This window comes from Eupeodes corollae, chromosome 1, assembly GCF_945859685.1.
Source record: "Eupeodes corollae chromosome 1, idEupCoro1.1, whole genome shotgun sequence".
NCBI classification, from domain to species: Eukaryota; Metazoa; Arthropoda; class Insecta; order Diptera; family Syrphidae; genus Eupeodes; species Eupeodes corollae.
The window spans coordinates 51,331,108-51,347,051 of record NC_079147.1 but is presented as its reverse complement, the minus strand read 5'-3'; the positions used below and the strand labels follow the sequence as shown (position 1 = coordinate 51,347,051).

The following is a 15,944-nucleotide window of genomic DNA, read 5'->3' as shown; positions in this document are numbered from 1 at the left end:
ATCCAGACAGCAGCGGAGGAATTCCCGAGATGGAATCAACGGTGGCGTCTACAGTTGCAGTAAGGTTGAACTACTTAGTGAACACCGTATAGAGCTTCTTCGGAGCCCAGGCCTATAAGGAACGGTTTTATCCGGCTCCCCGTCCTTGGAGTTATACTAGTGATCTGGCCTTCCACGTGGGGGGTTATGTCGTCGGTGTGACTTCCTGGTCACGTAAAAACTTCATAGTTGCGAAGCACCAACAAGCCTCCGATACGGACGGATTCACTGTTGACAACCCACACAAACGAAATAAGGACAACGAACTTCGGATCTGTACGTGGAATGTTAGGTCCCTTAACAGGATGGACTGGGCAAACGCAAACTAAAAGACTGCGATGTATACTACAGCGACTGCTACCGAGAACAAAGACAGCGTCTATTTGGGTGTGGATTTGTTGTTGGAACTAGACTCAGGCAAAAGGTTTTGAGTTTCAACAGTGTGAGCGAGCGCAACACGACAGTCCGCATCAAGGCTAAATTCGCCAACATAAGCCTAATATGCACGCATGCCCCAACAGAGGAGAAACATGAAGACACCAAAGACATATTCTTCGAGCTCTTGGACAAGACATACGAGGAGTGCCCTGGCTATGACATTAAAATTGTTTTAGGAGATTTCAATGCCAAGAAAGGAAGAGAAGACATCTTTGGTGGCATAATCGGGAGATACAGCCTGCACAACACCACCTCCGAAAACGGATTCAGGCTGATCAATTTCGCTGCGGGGCGATACGTTCTGGTAGCTAGTACGCAGTTCACACATCTTGATATCCACAAGGGGACATGGAAATGTCCTGATCAATCAACCGTAAACCAGATTGACAACATGGCGATCGACGCACGACATTTCTCCAGTATAGAGGATAACCGAACATTCTGAGGGGCCAACTTTGACTCGGACTACTACCTCGTTGTAGCCAAGGTCAGCTACGGATATCGCGATCCAAGCAAAAACAAGGAAGTACTGTGAGTAGATTCGACGTTAGACGGCTATAATCGCAAGAGACTGCCATGTCCTTTTCCGATCGAGTCTCTAATAACCTCTTAAGGAGTCCTATGCTGCCTGCATTAAGCATTAAAATCCAGTGGCAATCGAAGAAATAGAGGGATACCACAACAGGAAAGAGGTTCGTAGATCTTACCAAAAGGTTAAAAAAAACCCCCAAGGCTACCAGCCACGAACCGAAGCCTGCAAGGACGATCAGGGGAACATCGTAGTAGAACGGCAGTCGATGTTGAGAATATGGAAAGACCACTTCTCCAAATTATTTAACGGCGATGACGAACTGAATTCTGCTGTAAGGGAGATAGAACCACTCAACCTATGCGACGATGATCAACAAATCCGCCTACCCGACCTTTACGAAGTGAAGAACTATTTAAAGCAGCAGGCGATGACTTGGTAGAGAGCATGCACCAGCTTATCTGCAAAATATGGTCGTGAGAAATCATGCCCTATGAGTGGAATCTCAGGATAATATGCCCGATACATAAGTAAGGAGATCCTCTAAATTGCGCCAACTACAGAAGCATCAGTCTCCTTAACATTGCGTATAACATCCTCTCTGCCGTATTATGTGAACGTCTGAAGCCATTCGTCAACAATCTGATTGGTACTTATCAGTGTGGCTTCAGACTAAGAAAGTCCACTATCGACCAAATATTCACACTACGGCAGATCTTGGAAAAAACCCAGGAGCTTCAAATCGATACCCATTATCTCTTTATCGATTTTAAAGCCACGTATGACAGCATCCATAGGGAAGAGCTCTACAGAGCAATGTCTAGTTTTGGCATCCCTGTCAAACTTATCCGTTTGTGCAGAATGACGGTGGAGAATGCACGCTGCTCTGTAAAGGTCGGAAAAGATCTCACCGATGCATTTGATGTCAAAAAAGGTTTTAGACAAGGTGATGCACTGTCATGCGATTTCTTCAACATCGTTGTGGAAATATTTGTTTAAAATTCAATCGTCAACACTATGGGCACAATCTTCCAAAGGTCCATCCAATTACTCGGATACGCAGACATAATTGGAAGATCAAAGCGTGATGTCAGTAGAGCGTTTTTGAGCATTGCAACGGAAGCGAAGGAGATGGGTTTAGTAGACGTCTTTAACAGCTATAACTTTAAGGTATTTAAGTACTTTTTCTACCTAGGCACCGCTATTACCACAGACAACGACACCATCGCTTTAATCAAGCGAAGAATAGTTCTTGCAAATCGCTGCTTCTTTGGACTTAGAAGGCAATTGAGAAGTAAAGTCCTCTCTCGAGCATGTAAAATCACCATCTATAAGACACTCATCATTATGGTTCTCATTTATGGCGCTGACCCTGTCAAAGAAAGATGAGAGCACCTTAGGATGCTTCGAGAGAAAAATTCTTCGGGTGATTTTTGGTCCCGTACGCATAGATGGAGAATGGAGGAGAAGATATAAGGTCGAACTGTACGGGCTGTACAGCGACACTGACCTAGTTAGCAGAATTAAAGTCCAACTGCTTAGATGGCTAGGTTATGTAGAGCGAATGGACATCAACGCTCCAGCTCGGAAGGTCTTCGAATCCAATCCCGAGGGACGGTGCAGTAGAGGAAGACCGCGACTCAGGTGGCGCACCCAGGTGGGAGAGGACCGCAACTAACTTGGCGTACGAAACTGGAGACATCTAGCTAGGGACCGAGCTGGCCGGAGACGCATGTTGGTTGAGGCGCAGGTCCGCCCCGGACCTTAAGTAAGTAAGTAAGAATATAAAATCGATTTTATTTGGCAAGTCAGTATCTAACTGACAATTCTTAACTTGACACACGGTCTTAAATATTTTGTATCAATAGAATTTTTTTTTTAAATAAAAAACGGGCACTCAAGGGGTTATTAATACCCTTAACATGTTTAAAGTTTAAACACAGTGCGAGCACAGGATTAAAGAGTAGATACCGGTGCACATTGGTCTTAATGTTTTGAATATCAAAATGATAGCGAAAAACAGAGCTGGGTAAAGCATTCCACATTCTCGATGTGCGATTAAAAAAAGAATCTCTTTACTTGTCAGTACGTCCGAAATTGAGCTCAAGGTTAAAATGATGTGCATTCCTAGAAGTACGCGTATCACGCATGAATTGTTTGGTGGGGGGAATGCAACTGGCTAATTCGAGAGAACACTGTTTATAAAAACATCGTTAGAACAACGAAAGGCATGAAACATTGCGGCGGTGTTCAAGTGACGTAATTGTTTGGGTTATAGTTCTATCGCCTATCATTTTCAAAGCTTCTTTTTTTTTGGATCCTGTCCAAAATACTTAAACTTGTTTTAGGGGCACGTGCCCAAATATGCGAGTTATATTCAAGTTTTGGACGAATGAAAGATTTGTATATTACAGCCAGATCAGAAGAGGTGAACAATTTCTTGGACTGTCGGAGAAATCCTAAGGTGATCTGTGATATACAAATCAAGTACTGAAAGTTAATAAGTTTTCTGGATGCAAGTGCCGCTCATGGATAGCGGCATCAGGGGTGAGTTCCGCTTTACCGACAGGAGACAGCATCGTGTTTTCGAAGCATTGAATTCTACACGGTTTTGATTCCCCAGTGTACAATGCTGTCGAGATCAGAATTTAATGAGCTTATCATACTTATCAAATTATTTCCAAGTATAAATGATAAGTTGTTGTTAATGGGGTTTTCCTTGGGAAAAATAAATCAATTTTTGGATGTAGATCTGTCAAAACAAAAATGTCCTTTATTTTTGCATTCCAGGGTCAAAATAAATTGATATATTTTTTATTTAAAATCAAATACGGAGATCTGGATTTTCAGCTGATACTGACTATTTTGTATAAATATTTAGCTGGAAACAGGACAGCTTTTTGACACAAGCACACGAAGTTCCACTAATACAATGACAGAAAAAGCAACTCCAATCGTGTTATATGCACCACGAAAAAAGTCCATTTTTGAAGGAAATGTCAATTTACACACGGAAAACCCCATAACTCTCAAAATTAACTGTCAAATTCTCACGAAAGCAGTTTGACATAAAATGAACCCTAATTAAATCTACTCCTCAAGTATAAAACTTTCAAGCTTATATCGAAAAATCAAATCAAAAATATATATTTTCTCATATTTTTTTGTTTTCAAAATTTTTAGTCTAATTAAAATATCGTTGATAGGACTGTGGATAGAATATATTTTATACTTGAATTTACGTAATCAATTTTATGATATTTGAGATTTATCTAAATTTGTACTTGATGCGGAACTTAGAGGTGCATTCAATTTTTATACGAATTAGCATAAGTATTTTAAGAAGACTGAATTAGACGAAAGAAAACAAAATGTCACGCAAAAGACCTCACAATCAAGAAGATACTGAAAATAATTTCTACCTTCTTCCCGGATGTTATGCAACATGTTCTTGTTCTCAGCCCCAACAAGAAACCGTGTACCAAACCTTTTTCGAACCTCTTTCAATTGTTGAAGTTGAAGAACCTTGTTTTGCGGGTGATGATGTTTATGTTGCAGACGCCTATGGAAATATTTTCTACAGTCATTATGTAACTTATTTATGTTGTGAAGACATAGTTCGTAGTACTGATGCTCAAAAGGAAACCGACGATTTAAGTGATCCTGAACCAGAGCAGGGGAGTAAAAAGACTCGTTTCACAATCTCATCCTGTGACGACGAAGACGCAAACGAAGATTGTGATCAAACAAAGCGAGAAGAAAGTCCGCCTTATACAGTAGAAGAACCACCTGATGATGATGAAGATCATGAGCCAATGCCAAAAACTTCTCATACTTCTAAGTAGTCTTTTTTTTAGTGGCTTTAGACATTCCATTTTAAGAGTATGTTAATTTTAAATAAAAAAAAACTATTTATCTATAAATCAAAATGGATACTACTTATTTAAAAGGGGTCTTCTATTGGTAATATAGTTAATTTATTTTTAAAATAAATCTGTCAAAACGCCACAAACCTTTTTGCGTTCCATTAAGAAAAACAAATTGATTTATTTTTATTTTACATTTTTAAATAAAATTGAAAAATAATAAACAATTTCAACGATAGATAGATAGATTGGTTTTTATTTTGATAATGTTAATTACAATTCTTTATAAAGTTTACAAATAAAAAAACAAAAAGCCTAGTTGACAAATCATAAAAAAGATAACATACATAGCTTAATAATATATTTAAAACCTTTCATTTATAATTCTACTTCTATAGGGAAGAGCTAGCCTCCAGAATTGATACAATGTTTTGACTTCCATATTGTTAAGCAAGAGTATAACTTGATTTTGCATCAGTATTTCGCTGCCAAAAGCATTCCTTACTTCTTTAGGAACTGGACATCTTTCAACGAAGTCTAATGCATCCTCCCTTTCCTTTAAATTGTACAATGAGCATATAATTGGTAAGTCATCTCTATGATGTAAACGGTGATTTTTTAAGAGCTTGAGAACTTTAAAAAAAAAAACGCATACAATTTGCAAAATCTCATCGATTCTTTATTTGAAACGTTAGATTGGTCCATGACATTTACTTTTTGAAGATAATTTCATTTAAATGTTGACCGCGGCTGCGTCTTAGGGGGTCCATTCGGAAAGTCCAATTTTGGGTAACTTTTTCGAGCATTTCGGCCGGAATAGCCCGAATTTCTTCGGAAATGTTGTCTTCCAAAGCTGGAATAGTTGCTGGCTTATTTGTGTAGACTTAAGACTTGACGTAGCCCCACAAAAAATAGTCTAAAGGCGTCAAATCGCATGATCTTGGTGGCCAACTTACCGGTCCATTCCTTGAGATGAATTGTTCTCCGAAGTTTTCCCTCAAAATGGCCATAGAATCGCAAGCTGTGTGGCATGTAGCGCCATCTTGTTGAAACCACATGTCAACCAAGTTCAGTTCTTCCATTTTTGGCAACAAAAAGTTTGTTAGCATTGAACGATAGCGATCGCCATTCACCGTAACGTTGCGTCCAACAGCATCTTTGAAAAAATACGGTCCAATGATTCCACCAGCGTACAAACCACACCAAACAGTGCATTTTTCGGGATGCATGGGCAGTTCTTGAACGGTTTCTGGTTGCTCTTCACTCCAAATGCGGCAATTTTGCTTATTTACGTAGCCATTCAACCAGAAATGAGCCTCATCGCTGAACAAAATTTGTCGATAAAAAAGCGGATTTTCTGGCAACTTTTCTAGGGCCCATTCACTGAAAATTCGACGTTGTGGCAGATCGTTCGGCTTCAGTTCTTGCACGAGCTGTATTTTATACGGTTTTACACCAAGATCTTTGCGTAAAATCTTCCATGTGGTCGAATAACACAAACCCAATTGCTGCGAACGGCGACGAATCGACATTTCACGGTCTTCAGCAACACTCTCAGAAACACACGCAATATTCTCTTCTGTACGCACTGTACGCATTCGTGTGGTTGGTTTAATGTCCAATAAAGTAAACTAAGTGCGAAACTTGGTCACAATCGCATTAATTGTTTGCTCACTTGGTCGATTATGTAGACCATAAATCGGACGTAAAGCGCGAAACACATTTCGAACCGAACACTGATTTTGGTAATAAAATTCAATGATTTGCAAGCGTTGCTCGTTAGTAAGTCTATTCATGATGAAATGTCAAAGCATACTGAGCATCTTTCTCTGAAATCCCGCGTGATCTGTCAAATACTAATGCATGAAAATCCTTACCTCAAAAAAATCACCCTTTATAAAATTCAGCTGCATAACTTCACCTCTCAATTTAACCTTCATTGAAATTTCAACAATGCTATTATCGTCTCTAAAATAATATCTCTCTTCCAAGTTGTGATTTAGTTGACAGTAGTGCTGCCTGTATATACATACATAGATCCTTTGGCGTCATTCAAGTATTTCTCTCGTTGTTTTATGACCACTGCGGAAAAGAGCTGGTATAAAGAAGCTTTTAAATCATCCTGGTTATTACACAAAAGGTTAAGTTCCATTCCACATTCTCTTGCCAAATTTATTCAATCAGCACACCAACTTGTTTTGGTTCGTATTACTTGAAGCGCTACTATCTTTGGAAGCCTATTATTGCTCATCCTCATAACTCTCAAGATGTAATCGACTTGCATTTTTAGGGTTCGTACGAACATAGGTGTTAATCTTGAATCCAACATAATAACATAGTTGGGTGTATTTGATGGCAGTCTAAAAATTCGCTTAGTAAAGTATCGGAGAAGCTTCTCAATTGTTTCGCTCTTCAAGTTTCTGCCGCGTAAAACATGACAGACTCAGATACCGCTTCAAATATCTTGAACTTGCTGCTATGTGCTATACTATTGTTGAAAACACATCTTTTCCAAGTTGCACTAATTGTTTTTAGTTTCCCTCTTAGATGAATTTCCATACTCAAATTTGTCTTTCAAGAACTCCAAGGTACTTGAATTCCTTGACAACTTTAATGACCTTTGCATTATAGAACCATTTTTCTTTCGCTGAATTGAGACCTCCTCCTCGTTTAAAAATCAAAATTTTGGACTTATTAAGATTCATCATTAATCTCCAAAGCTGACAAAGCTGTGAGATCTTCAATAAACAAGGCGAACAAACTCGGACTCAATGTACAGCCTTGTCTGACTCCCGATTGTGTTTTAAACCCTCTCTACAACTCTTCTCCATTCAATACCTTAGCAAATGTATCAGCATATAGAATCTGAATAATTCTCCCGAACTTCCCTGACATTCCTTTACTATACAGCTTGTAGATAAGCGCATGTCTATCGATCATACCAAATGCAGATTTAAAGTCAACGAAAAACGTTATAGCTTCTTGTCCTTATTGAAGAATGTTTCTGCTATACTTTGGAGGGTAAAAATGTAGTCAACCGTCGAATAACCTGTCCTAAAGCCTGCTTGAAACTCCTTTAAGAGCTTGTTGTCTTCTATCCATTTATTAAATCGTTTTTGCAAGACCAGCGTGATTATTTTATATGAAGCATTTAGAAAAGATATTTAGACACCTCGGCCAAGCTCCCTTTCTTATGATTTGGGAAAATGATGGACTCTTTGAATTCTATTGGTATCATTCCTGTTTCCATGACATTTTTATATATAGTTGTCAGTCGGTTGACTAGCTCTGCTGTGCCATGCTTATACAATTCTGCGGGTATGGCATTCGGTCCGCATATGCTTTAACATCTTTAAGTTCCATTACAGCTGAAATCACTTCTTGGTTTCTTGTTGCATCATCAACAGTTTCATTTTTAAAATTTAAACGATTTAATCAATAAGAGAGACTTAAAATTGGTAAGAGGTACATTTACTGATTGAAGGTACTGAACCTATAAATGCAGGAGAGGCCTAAGACTGATGAAAGTTTCTATTTATTAATTTTAATTTGTGTTTTCGAATTTCTAAAAATTAATAAAAATCGTTTGTTCCGTTTTATTTCTAAATTCTAGAAATAAAACGGATATTTGGTTTTCAACTATAAGTTGAAAACCAAATATCTTTACGACACATGTAGAAGCAAGTTTATACAGCTTAAGGGCGAGAGAAGAATGCGTTCCCTTATTAGGCAGCTGTCAAGTCAATCCTATTTATGTCAAAATGTAAGCTGACCATGTTTTCCTATTAAACAGAAATCTGAACTTTATTATACCCTCTGAGATCTGTTTATTTTCCGTGCAGGATTTTGATTGAAACTTTTGTTAGATCAATTGAAGGAAAAGATTAGTGAAATTATGACATCTGAAAAACTAATTTGTTCTTTTATTCTAGTTTGCTGTTGACTATATATCGTAACCCTTGCAGTCAGACCTCGTGCTCGTAGTCGTAACTCGATAGAAGAATGTAAGGTTATTCATGGTCTTCTAAAGTTGTTATTTCGGTTTTAAATACCCTTATAATTTTTAGACACAGTGACAGCAATTAAGAAAAGAGGATAAGATTAGAAAGGAATTACCGATGCACATTCATGTTGAATGTCTGCACGTTCTTATAAATGGGAAATATTGGGCAAGGTTCCATCCCTGAGAACATTACTCTTACACAGGAATACCATCTGGTCCAGATGGTATCCCCGCTATTGTTCTGAAGAGGTGTTCTTCATCGCTGGTAAACCACTGCGTAAGCTTTTTCATCTGTCCTACTCCTCTGGTCTCATTCCAAGCGGATGGAAAACAGCATTTGCCCAGCATATTCCCAAAAAAGGCGAATCTTCCTCACCGTCTAATTACCGACCGATTGCACTTACGTCCCTTCTTTCCACGGTCATGGAAACACTGATTAATTATCAGCTCAAGAAATGTCATCGAAAGCTTCTTAATAACCGACAATACGGCTTTCGTAGCAATAGGTCCACTGGTGATCTCATGGTTCATCTCACCGAACAGTGAAACAAATCTTTACATAGTTTTGGAGAAAGTAAGATTATTGCACTTGATATTTCAAAACCATTTGATAGGGTTTGGCATCAGGCTCTCTTATCAAAAATGCGTGCTTTCGGTTTTCATGAATCCCTCCTTCATTGGATTAGTAATTACCTTTCGAATCGTTCAATACAAGTGGTATTGGATGGATTCAAGTCTGAAAATCACAAAATAAATGCTGATGTGCCCCAGGGCTCTGTTTTATCTCCAACACTCTTTATAATTTGTATTAATGATCTCCTATCTGCAACATCTAATCCAATACATTGTTTCGCTGACGATAGTACTCTTAACTTTTCGTATTCGTTTTCAGATTCACACCCCTCTTCTTCGGATGTGGAACTGCAACGCAAATATATGATAAGCTCACCGCGTGGAATTTAATGCTTCGAAAAAGGCAATGCTGTCTTGCATCGTTAAAGCGAAATATACCCCCCTGCCATTATCCATAAATGGCACTTGTATCGAGGAAACTGAACACCTCGATATTCTCGGTATGTGTGTCACCAACCACCTTTTGTGGAATGATCATGTCGCCAAAAATGCCGCAAGATGTTTGGGCTTTCTAAGGCGATGCAAGAAGTTTTTCTTCCCTTCTGATCTGGCCGTTATTTACAAGACTTACGAGTATATACGTCCAAAGCTTAAGTATAACTCCATCATCTGGGCTGGTGCTCCTGCAACTTATTTAAGCCTCTTGGATAGTATTGACTATTGAACGTAGAGCATTTAGATTGATTGGTGATATTACCATCATAGGATCATTTACGACACTTGAACATCGTCGAAATGTTTCTTGTCTCACCCTCTTTTACCGTTGATTTAATGGTTTATGCTCTAGAGAAATAGCCAGCTGCATTCCTTCCCTTAAACATTTCAACCGTAATACTTGCGCTTCTAGAAATGCTCATCAATATACCCTTGAGCCACACTTCGGTCGTGTTGTCAAGTACAGAGATTCGTTCTTTATCCGTACTATGCGAATGGGGAATTCCTTGCCACACTCTGTCTTTCCCAGCTATTGCATTATTCAGGAATTCAAAACCAATGTGCACCGACATCTTCTTTCAACCCCTCTCTCCCTTTCCTAGTGCTCACACTGTTTCTACATAATAAGGGTAATATATCCCTTTGAGTGTACGCTTATTATTAACAAAAAAAAAGGAATGTGTTAGAGTTGTAAGTCACTAGGCTCTACTTCCCAACGGACTGTTGCGTCAAAAAATTTATTTTGTTTAAAGTGTTCCACATTCGTGTAGTGCAGGTAAGGAAAAATTCCCGCACTTAGCAGTACTCCGAAATTGGGCTCAAGGGTAAACTAATGAGCATTCCTAGAAGTAAGGGTATTACAATTGAATCGTTTGAGGAAAGAAAACAACTGGCTATTGCAATAAAGCAATGTTTTGATGTTTAAAAGAATTATCGCCTATCATTTTTAGAACTCTTTTTTTAATTCTGTTCAAAAGACTTAAGTATCTTGCTTGGGCACCAAGCACAATATGAGAATTAAAATCGAGTTTTTGACGAATGCTTTATAAATTAAATCCAGATCAAGAAGGATTAGGAACTTATTCTGTGGTCGGAAAAAACCTAAACAATAAGCAAGATTGTTGGCGATAACGAATATCAGATCACTCCAAAAGAGATGGTTTATGCAGCATCACTGAAAGCTGTTCAGACTTCTCGATGCAAGGATCTCCCATGGATAGTAGCATAGGGAGTGGGTTACACTTTTGCGACAGTAGACAGCATTGAGTTTTCGAAGCATACAATTTTACACGGTTTTTGATTTCCCATTTAATAATGCTTTCAAGATCATAATTTAATAAGCTTATTGTATGCTGCCGTTGTTGGTAGTCCACACCTAGCTTACAAGGATGAAAATCAAAGCTGAGGGTACTGTCATCAACGACGCAATTATGTGCTAATCATTAAGAAGCCTTGATCGTTCCTCAAGATATTTCTTGAGCTTAAAATTGTTAATCGTTTTCATGGCCTTGAAAAGAAGGGACGTAAGTGCAATTGGACGATAGTTAGAGGGAGAGGAAACACCTTTTGTAGGGACAGGTAGGCCATATGCTTTTTTCAATCTTATACTCTGAAAGAGACTTACAGAGAAGGACAGATAGAAAAGCTTACGCAATCAATTTTTGCCAGTATATTGGTGGAAACAGCGTTACACACCTTATTACGCACCATCGAATATTCCCTCTATCATAAGGACTTCACTATGGTTGCTTTCCTTGACATCGAAAGTGCCTTTAACAACGTGGACACATCTGCACTAACATCTCTAGAGTTCGCTTCAGGAGTTAATTCATTTAACGCTGACTAGCAGAATAATCAACTCAAAACTGGGAAACTATTCTGGCAGACGATTCATTAGTAGAGGGACGCCATAAGGTGCTGTTCTATTCCCTCTCCTCTGGAACCTAGTGGTGAATGAAATCCTAACTAGTCTGAAAGCGGAGGGCTTCAGAGTGATAGCTTATGCGGACGACGTTCCTATAGCAGTCTCAGGAAAGCATCTTAACATCCTAAAATAACTCTGACAAAATGCCTTGGACAGACTAATAATTTGGACTGATCGGTGTGGACTGGGTGTTAACCCAGTTTCGAGGAGATACAAAATTCCATTTGTCAACCCTCCTTATATTAAAGGAATCCAATTAAAATTCTCAGACGAGGCTAAATGTCTTAGACAATAAACTACATTGAAAACGCAACGTACAGGAAAGAGTCAAAAAAGCTACTGTAACTCTCTTTTCTTGCAAAAAAGCTATTGGTAATAAATGGGGCTTACGACCCAGAATCACGCATTGGCTACACAAATCGGTTATCAGATCGATTTTAATGTACGGCGTGGCATTATTATAGAGGACTGCTTTAGAGAAAGGAATAAACCGGGATAAATTATATAAAGTCCAACGTTCAGCTAGCCTATGTATAAGCTGATCGCTTCGCACGACCCCATCTGCGGCACTGGACACCGTACTATACGTAACACAAACAAATAGCTGCAAGCACTGCTACTCGCCTCAACGTCGTAGTGGACTAACAACAACATTAGCCACTCCGTAATTCTAAGATATTTAGAATCAATTCCAAAGCAAATAGACTACACCATACCCCAACCGCAATTCGACAGAAACTTCCAGATGTCTATACCTCCCAGATCTTTTTGGGAGGATAAGACATTCCTGGAAGATGGGTCAATCCATTTTATACAGATGGTTCAAAAACAAAAGAAGGGGTTGGTGGTGGTGCGTACTCTGAACGACTGAAATTAAGTCTCTCATTCCGCTTTCCCAATCATTGTAACGTGTTCCAGGCATAACTTTTGGCGATAAAAGAAGTCTTGTCCTAGATCAATCAACATCTGATATCCGTATTTTCTCAGTTAGTCATACTGCTACCAAATCACTGGACTCTGTCACTTCAAACTCTATAACAGTCCATTACTGTCGATCATCTCTAATAGAGATGGCGCAACAGTTTAATATTCACCTTTGCTGGGTGCCGGGCCATAGAGACATTCCAGTAAACTGTAAGGTAGATGAACACTCGCCAGGAACGGTACACTGCATCCTACCACGTTTGGCAAGTATTGGCATACCAATCGCTACTTATAAACTGCTGCTAATGCAAGACGCTGTGAGGAGGGCAGGCACCAGATGCAAGAACATCATCACGTGTCAGGTCACAAAAAACATCTGGCCAACACTAGATTTAAAACGTTCAAGGTTCTTGCTATCTCTAAGCAGATCGCTTATAAACTCGATAATAGGTGTCACAACCGGACACTGTCTAATAGGAAAGCACGCAACGCGACTAGGCGTATTCTCAAATAACTTTTGCAGAACCTGTATGGACTAGTAAGAGGAGGAAACAATTCTTCATCTTCTCTGTACATGCCCTGCTCTGGCTCGAAAACGCAAGAATTACCTAAGAGAATTCTTTTTTAATGATATAAACGCTCTAAATCATATCAGCCTCTCACGTTTCGTAAGGGCTCAAACTGGTTCGATTAGGAGGAAGCCTCAAGATTCATGTGGTATCACAATGGGCAATTAGACTGGCGTATGTGTGTCCGTTTCCATCTTGAACAGCCACTTTAACCTAACTTAACCTAAGGCAACTTTATCGGAAAGTTAGTCAAGAAAAATGTCCCTAACAATCATGTCAAGTCTACAAATGTCAAAATGACAGTTGATTATGTTTTTTTCATTTAACTGAAGGCTGAACTATATATGAATATATGAATTAAGCGGAAAACACAAAGCTACTTTTGTGTTGGCGCTGACGTTACGCTTCTATACTTTTGATTGTACTTTGATTGACATCTATCATTATTCAAATAACAATTCCCAAATTAAATGTGTTTTTAAATTTTTATTCTCTCAAAATAATAACAAATATCATGGATCTCAATAAAAAAGTGCAAAAAATTGCATTAATTGGGAAAATAGCATATGCAGCATATTGGGTATACGAAAACTATATCGATCTACTTGAAGAAGAGGAAGAATAAAAAAAGAAAAGACGTTGGTGGGTTCGTGAACTTCATCTAACAAGAGATGAGACCGGTTTCTTTGCCCAGAATTTTGAACAAATGAAAGAACGGGATCCAGAGCATTTTTACAAAATTATAAGAATGTCTTACCAGTCTTTTGAAATCCTTGGAGCTCTTATTGAACCCCACTTGGAAAAAACATGTTGGAGAAAACCGATTGGTGGCTAAATGGCGTATACTAACGACAACCCTTAATATGCTGCCAAATAATGCAGATAAAATAGTTAAGGCTACAGTTGTCTTACATAACTTTGTAAAGCTAAATGACACAGCTTATTACTCTCCCGAGTTTGTCGATCGTTACGATAGGAACGACCAAATTATACATGGTCTTTGGCGAAGTGAGATTGCACCACTCTCAACATCCAGGTCATTGGGTTCCAATAACTCGTCTCAAGCTTCCTTTGTTATGAGAGATAAGATAAAGGAATATTTATTTGAAAAGCAAATGTAATAAAAATATACATACATACATATGTATATAATATATATACATATTTATAATTTAATATTATAACTGCATTTGTCATCAAAATAAATCATAAAAATTCAAAAATGCACATACATATCAATTTTTTTATGAAATTTGCCCTCTATCCCGGGAGGATATTGACTCTCTCCCACTCCTATTCGATTTTTTTCTGGTCTAAACTCAATCTACTTGTTGTAGTTTTTGGAACATATTATGTAGATGGATGCATAAAGTCGGTACATAATGAAAATTAATTTTTTTATCTTCTGCAAAAAAATTGAATTTTAAGCTAAAGACAATGATACAAATTACTTTAGTATCATCCCAAAAATCTGTTCCAAAAATCCAATAAAGAACTTTCATAAATTAGTAGATATTCATTATTAAAAAAGGAACTTCAGAAATCACAGATCTGGTACATATACACCAAATTCACAAATCACATATCTTTATAGCACATTTTGAGCTCATATAAATAATGAGCTCATAAATAATAATAAAAACTTATTTGTCGTTGACAGACTGTAACAGCTCATTATTTATGAGCTCAAAAATTTGGGAATGTAATCGAATCCTAGTTAATTCCGGCAACCTCTTCATCTTAATCCCCATGTTTTGCATGAACTGTAAGTCTATGTCTTTATTGGCAGGCTCAGTAAGATGAGAGACAACGGAGGTGCTCAACCCATCCAGGAAACTTTTAAAAGTTTCCTCCGCTGCCTTGCGCTTGATGCCGCATGATTTCTTCGGTGACCGCGGCGCTCTCTGCGAGAGGAACTTCGGTGTTTCCAATTTGTCTACAAAAAGAAAAGTAAACAAATTATTGAAATTAAATCTTAAAGATTATACATAATACACATACTTTCTGGTAAGGAGCGAAGGAATTAAAAATTTCAGGGAATCATACAGCTCCCATTTGTCATCTGGCTCAACGATAGCTGCACTGCCAGATGGAAGCGAAGTCATACATCGGTGCTCTCTTGTGAATCTGTCCCTGAGACTTCTCCAACGTTGCTTACAATCTTGAACTAAAAGGGATATAATTTGGCATTGTTTGTATCCATTTCAGGTAGCATGTAATATAGGGAAATACTTTACCTGGTCTTTTAAGTTGGGCGCTTATTTTGTCCCAGGCGACGGCTCTTTTTGTCGCATTTTTATATGATCTTGACTTTGTATTAAAAAGGTATTCTTCCTCCTTTACCAAGGATATCAAATTCTCCTCAAATGACATTTTAATAATTTGTTTTTATATGATGTATTTAAAGAATTTTAGTTTTTTTTTCACAGAGAATTATTTTGCTTCACTTACTTTGAAAGACATACACAAAGTGACAATTTAAGACAAAAAACGCTCGAAAGTAGAAAATATTTCAACCGCTTATGCCGCGTTACGTGTATGTTACGTTCTCTTTACGATTGTCGAAATAAAGGATGAGCTTAAA

The 15,944-nt window shown here is 38.2% G+C and overlaps 1 protein-coding gene across 1 annotated transcript; it reads right to left on the bottom strand.

Moving 5' to 3' along the window:
* Positions 1-15,199: 15,199 nt before the first annotated feature.
* Positions 15,200-15,733, bottom strand: LOC129939065 (transcription factor Adf-1-like). Its single transcript, XM_056046934.1, has 3 exons — positions 15,598-15,733; positions 15,362-15,527; positions 15,200-15,296 (listed from the first exon to the last, which is right to left on the bottom strand). Exons 1-3 carry the CDS (start codon positions 15,731-15,733, stop codon positions 15,200-15,202), a joined length of 399 nt encoding a protein of 132 aa, XP_055902909.1.
* Between the last annotated feature and the right edge of the window lie 211 nt (positions 15,734-15,944).